Consider the following 6347-nt stretch of genomic DNA (forward strand, 5'->3'; position numbering starts at 1 on the left):
ATTAATAATCCGTAATAATGTCGAAATATGTTTACGCCAACAAACTGATGATGGGCCCATTTTGTGTTGATGATATCTATCTATCTATCTATCTATCTATCTATCTATCTATCTATCTATCTATCTATCTATCTATCTATCTATCTATCTATCTATCTATCTATCTATCTATCCTCTCCAGAGCGGACTTTAAATTAGTGCCACTCCATACTCTATTTTTCATCCCTCAAAAAGAAGTCAAGCGCTGTTTACCAAAATATGAATTACAAAGATATTTCTCTTTCTCTTTTGATTTAATTTCATTGTGAAAATCCCAGATGAATATGTTTGTCATTGCTAACCAGTATTGGTTTATTTACATCCTTTTGACCCCCCCCCCCCCCCCCCCCCCCCCCCCCCCCACCCACCGTGTATTTCTGTATATTTGTTTGCATGTTGTTGTATTTTTGTTTCTCCACCACTAGAGTTTGTAAATGTTCTTGTTCATTAAAAAAAAAACTTAAAAACTAAAATGTCCTGCGTGTGGACGGTCTGTGCTGTATGTCCGTGGTTTGGACACTAGATGGCGATGGTGTTTCGTGACGGAAGTGACGCACCCATGTCTTAGCAAGGACGAAGAAGAACAGTCGTTGACTTCCGGTGCCGTGGTTCACGTGCGACGTGCGTGTCTCACAGCTAACAGAATGAAGCATCTAGACGGTGTCATGTAAGTCGACAAAAACCTTTTTATATTTAGTTTTTCCAGTGCGTCTGGATCCTGCCATTAACTAACGCGTCCTCTGCTCGTGAAACCCGTTTTAAATGGAAAGCTAACGTTAGCTTAGCATTGTGGAACGTGAGCTTCTCAGGTCTGCTTCTTCTGAAATGAGAACTTTCTATCTTAACTTCTCACTTTTTCCACAGTTGGTACGAGTTTATTTAGATGGAAACGAATCCAGTCCACCGGTAGAAGCTGCAAATCTGTCATTTCTGATTTAATTCCTCACGTTTTCTCTGTCACCATTCAGTAAAGATGCACGTTAGATTTGTTTGTTTACTACAGCGTCAATAACATGTTTGTATTTTTGACTTGTTCACGTTGTGTGATCATATAAAACGTGGGAGTTTCAACTCACTATCTTGTACAGATTTCTGACGAGCAGTAATGTTGCTATTAGAGCAATTTGTTCACTTCTAGGAATTAAGGAGAAGTTTAGGTCTTGAAAAACCTCCTTTTATAGGAAGAAAGAAGCTTGAAGATAATTTTGTGTGTCATGCTGAAGACTGTAAACTAAGCCTGTCTTATCTGCAAATTTACTTTTATATGTTTTATTCCATTTAAGTTTTTCCTTTTTTTCACTTTTAAAGCGCGGCCATATGTTCTATTAGGAATGAGTTTGTTTTATGGTTTTATGTTATATGAAAACATTTCACACGTTAATGTTTGTCAATGTAAATAAACATACTTTATTCCAAACCGTTTACTTCGCAGTGCTGTCAGACTTCACTGTTTAAAAAGGATCATATCGTCATAATAATCATAAACATTTACTCACTGAACTTATTGTTGGGTTAAAACCAAACCTCTGAGTTTGTTTGGGTCAGAAGAATCTGTTTCTGTCTGCAGTCACAGCTACTCTAGAACTATTGATCTGTGTGTGTAAATGTGTGTGTGTGTATAAATGTGTGTGTACACAGAAAGCCCAAGACTAAGCGCTCTAAGCGCTTCCTGGAGAGCAGAGCCCCCAAGCTGTCCGAAGAGGGGAAGAATGTGATGATCATGAAGGGAGGAAACACCAGTCAGACCATCACTCAGGCCCTCAAGGACGTCGTAAGTCACCAGGACACGACTGAGCTCAACTTTCATCCAGTCGCGTCTTTAAAATGGAGAATATTTGACATGTGGGCTTTAGTTCTACCTTTAGAAAAGCCTGAAAACGTGACTTTTGATCGACTGGACCGTTATGTATCGAACTTCAAAGTAGTTTTTTTTAAAATTCCTTATTATGCTTTTTCTTTTAAATTTATACCGTTTTGGCAGACTGCATCAGAGAAGAGGAGCTGTGCATTATTACTTTATTTTTATGTGACGTAGGATGATGTAGCTGAATGTTGTGAAAACTGAAGATCAGTGACAAATACAGCAAACTGACGACGATGCCGCTGTGCTTTAAGACGTGTTCCATACAAATCAGACGCTTGGTGGTTTTTAATCAATGTGCAGCTGATGTTTAATGACACCAAAGGACTGTAGAGACGTTTAAATACGTACAGGTGTGCAGTGTGATGCTCTGCTCAGGAAAGTCTAGACGCTGAGGCAGCGTTTTTAAAAACTGGCCTGTAACCAGACATGATGTGTCTCCCGCAGTATTCCCTGAAGAAACCCAACGCCGTGCTCTACAAGAAGTAAGTGAAGCTGAGCTGAACCTCACCGTTACACACACACACACACACACACACACACACACACACACACACACTGTGAGTGTGCTGCTGACCTCCATTCGCCATGTGCCCCCCCCGCAGGAAGAACATCACTCGGCCGTTTGAGGACTCCACCTCCCTGGTGAGTGCGGTGGACGGCAGGTCGTCCCCGTGACTTCGGTTCTTTGTCTTGATTCCTCTCCGATCCGCCCGCAGGAGTTTTTCTCCAAGAAGTCCGACTGCTCGCTCTTTCTGTTCGGCTCCCACAACAAGAAACGACCCAACAACCTCATATTTGGTAAAGTCCAACGCTCTCCGTCTCTCACTCTTTGTCACGTAGGAAACTGAATTCAAACAGCTCCACCTCCCTCAGTGTGTTCATGGGTGGCTGAAATTTCCTGAAAATATGTGGTGCAGCGTCGGTGAGTTATTGGAGATCTGAGGCTGGACTGTGTCCGCATCATCATCACCATCACCCTTCTTCTTCTTCTTCTTCTGGGTTTAGCGGCAGTTTGCATCCAATAAGTTGCATTACTGCCATCTGCTGGTTCTATCTATCGACCTTGTTTCCCACCGCTCTCTTCCTCCCTGATGACTGTTTCCCTCTCTCTCTTATCAATAGCTTTCTGGTCCTTGATGACGCTTTCCCTTCTTGTTTTACTTTGGTTTAAAGACAGTTAGTATCTGTGAAGTTGCACTACCGCCCTCTGCTGGTTCCTGCTAGTCCATACCATTCCCAACCTCTCAAAAAAAAAAAAAAGTGTACAAGCTGGTGGCTTATAGTTCAGAGTAATGTGCACAGACGAGCTGTAAAATGACCTCATATACAAAGACATCATTATTTTCCTACTGGAGAATGGCGTACGCTCAAATCTAGAAAATGGCGTACGCTCAAATCTAGAAAATGTTGTACGCACTGAAACATCCAGATTGCTGATCTATTCAGGCCGGGTAAGAGGGAGAGTGAGACTCGCACTCGAGGTATTACTAACTGTCTGTCTGTCTGTCTGTCTGTCTGCAGGCCGCCTGTTTGACTTCCATGTGCTGGACATGATTGAACTCGGAGTCGAGAAGTTCGTCTCCATGAGTGACATCAAGGTAAACGTTATCGTCCATCTGTTGTCGCAGGAGTTCGTTTCTGAGCGTTCTGCTGTGGAATGGATGCAGAGGATCGTTAAGTTTCATATGAAACGCCACAAACTCGTCTGCTCCAGTAGAAAGTCTTCACGTTTTACCTTTTACACTCACGTGTCTGAGTAATGCTAATCAGGCCGATGCTTGGATATGTAAAGGCAGTGCACCCCCTGTCCAGTTGGGGGCGATAAAGGCGCCATCAAAGTAGAATAAGACAAGAAAGATCAAATTTATAAATATAAAAGATCAAAACTCTAAATCCAGAGTTGACAGGTTGGATGTTGAAGCCCCCAGAATGCAGAGCTGCCCCCTGAAGCGCCGTGTGTGTTTTCTGTTCCAGACCACCAAGTGTCCCGAGGGGACGAAACCCCTGCTGGTGTTCGCTGGCGACGCTTTCGACACAGACAACGAGCTCCGGCGTCTGAAGAGTCTCCTCATAGGTACCCACCGCCGGCATTGAGCGATCAAACGTTAGACGAGCCGCTTGTCTTGAGTCCTGCTCCGTGTCCTCAGACTTCTTCAGGGGTCCCACGGTGTCTGCGGTCCGTCTGGCCGGGCTGGAACACGTGCTGCACTTCACCGCTCTGGATGGGAAGATCTACATGCACAGCTACAGGTACTCCGCGAGCAAACGCCGCCCCGCCCGCCGAGCCAAGCCGAGCCAGGCCTGACACCATGTCCCCCCACCCCCACCCCCCCAGGTGTCTGCTCAAGAAGTCCGGCTGTCGGACCCCGAGGATCGAGCTGGAGGAGATCGGACCGTCATTCGACTTCGTCCTCAGAAGAAGTCACCTGGCTTCAGACGACCTGTTCAAGTTGGCTCACAAACAACCCAAAGCTCTGAAGGTGAGTAAAGTGATTGGGGGGGGGGGTCTCTGCAGCTGAGTGACCTCACACGCCCTGTCTGTCCTCTGCTGCAGCCCAAGAAGAAGAAGAACATCTCGCGCGACGCCTTCGGCACCAAGCTGGGCCGGGTGCACATGCAGAAGCAGGACCTGTCCAAGCTGCACACCCGGAAGATGAAGGGCCTGAGGAAGAGGAGGGGAGACGGGGCGGCCCAGGAGAACGCAGACTCTGCCAAAGTGGCCAAACTGGAGAGCTGAGGCAGCGGACCCAGACCCAAACCCAGACCCAGTCCACTTTGAGACTGTTGTGGGCGGAGCCTGTGAGCAGGCGCAGGAACGACATTTCTAATAAACTTTTTTTTTTTCCCCTTTTCTGGGATTTCAGATGTTTTTTGTCACTTTTTACAGTTTTTGGTTTGTTTTTTTAAAGCACAGCAAAGAACTAAAACTTTTTTTTTTTCTTCCACAATTTCAACCCATCAAAGTTTAACCAACGAAGTGAAAACACGAAGTTCACTGTGACAAATGTGTATGTTGAATCCCCATGAACCAACGACATGATCCTTTATACTTTAGCTGTAATGTACTGGTGGGGATGAAAATAAGATTCATATTTTACCACAGAAAACGTGTCAGGAAACATTGTTTTGTTTGAGCTTTTTTAAATAGTAAAATACTTTAAAAAGAAAGCAAGTAGTGTGAGTATTCCTACGTGTGTGTGTGTGTGTGTGTGTGTGTGTGTGTGTGTGTGTGTGTGTGTGTGTGTGTGTGTGTGTGTGTGTGTGTGTGTGTGTGTTTAATGAAAGCATGCTTATTAATTGAATAATCCTAACTTCCATCCTATTCATTCTTTGAGGGTTTCGGATGATTGTAATGTTGGAACTTCACCACTAGATGTCACTACAGTGAAACGCAGAAATCATCTCTCAATCTGCAGGTGATGATGGTTACTGGAAACGTCCTTAATTAATGTTCGCCCAAACGCCTTTCCAAATGAATTCTGGATCCGGAGCAGTTTCTTCCCAATACGGTTTAACGGTCGGTCTGTACCAGGGACCCTCGGTGTTACTCTGTAGGGTCTGGAAAGTGGGATATTGGGCACTGGGACGATGCAGGATGTTTTCCAAAGGGCTGGCACGACCCCAGCTGCGGGCTGTGGACAAACCTCATCCGGTCCTGCTGGGCCTCCTGCACCAGAACGTCCTCAGTTGTCCCCTGAGCTGGTCAGGTGTCATACAGGAAGAGGGAGGGGGGGCTAATGCTGAATGGGTGTCCCACTGGGGGCGTTGGAGGTTATCTAGTAGGTCAGTACAGGCTGATCTTGGTAGATCAGTGGGTTAATACAGGGCAGGCCCAGTCTCTGCTTGGCTGCTGCTGGAATATACATTATGTTGGTTTATCGACAACTCTTCATCCCAATGATAGGTGGTATACATTTATTCTAAAGTTCCCACGTCATCCTTTAGATTTGATTCTTGTTTCATCTCTGAATAATCCCTTGAGAAGGAGCGTTCTCGCTCCGTTGGTAACTCTTATCAGCGATCAGCGGAGTACAACGTCCTGCTGAGCGTCAGCGACTCTCAGATCGTCTTATTAAAACCGTTTGATTACTTTATGGCAGAGAACAATACTCTCGGCGTATCCCCAAACCTTTTGTGGGAGAAAAGTCATGGAGGTTCTCGGGGGGGATCCTGGTTCCTGCTGCTGTCTGGCGCCAACGTCCAAACCAGAACGGAACAGAACGCTTGAACAAAGGACTTGATGTCTGTGGGCAAGATGTTGTTCAATGTTCTGATGTTTGTTCTTGTGAAATTCTTAAAATTCAAATGATCATTTTTGTTAAAGAAGATAAGAATTTGTCAGTAAAGTTTCCCCCTGTCACGCACTGGTCAGTGTTTTCTTTATGGGACATTTAACAGTTGTAAAACATTTATTTTCAATCGTACATCACGGTTGTAAAGACAC

General features: G+C 45.0%; 1 protein-coding gene across 1 annotated transcript; it reads left to right on the forward strand.

Moving 5' to 3' along the window:
• Positions 1 to 606: 606 nt before the first annotated feature.
• On the forward strand, positions 607 to 5062 carry rpf2 (ribosome production factor 2 homolog). The gene is made up of 10 exons (XM_080491130.1): positions 607 to 706; positions 1678 to 1810; positions 2348 to 2385; positions 2506 to 2545; positions 2620 to 2701; positions 3425 to 3501; positions 3878 to 3977; positions 4051 to 4153; positions 4239 to 4383; positions 4458 to 5062. The coding sequence occupies exons 1-10, from the start codon at positions 684 to 686 to the stop codon at positions 4638 to 4640; spliced, it is 924 nt and encodes a 307-aa protein (XP_080347256.1). The 5' UTR covers positions 607 to 683; the 3' UTR covers positions 4641 to 5062.
• Positions 5063 to 6347: the final 1285 nt, after the last annotated feature.

Source organism: Lipophrys pholis (assembly GCF_963383615.2).
Source record: "Lipophrys pholis genome assembly, chromosome: 21".
NCBI lineage: Eukaryota > Metazoa > Chordata > Actinopteri > Blenniiformes > Blenniidae > Lipophrys > Lipophrys pholis.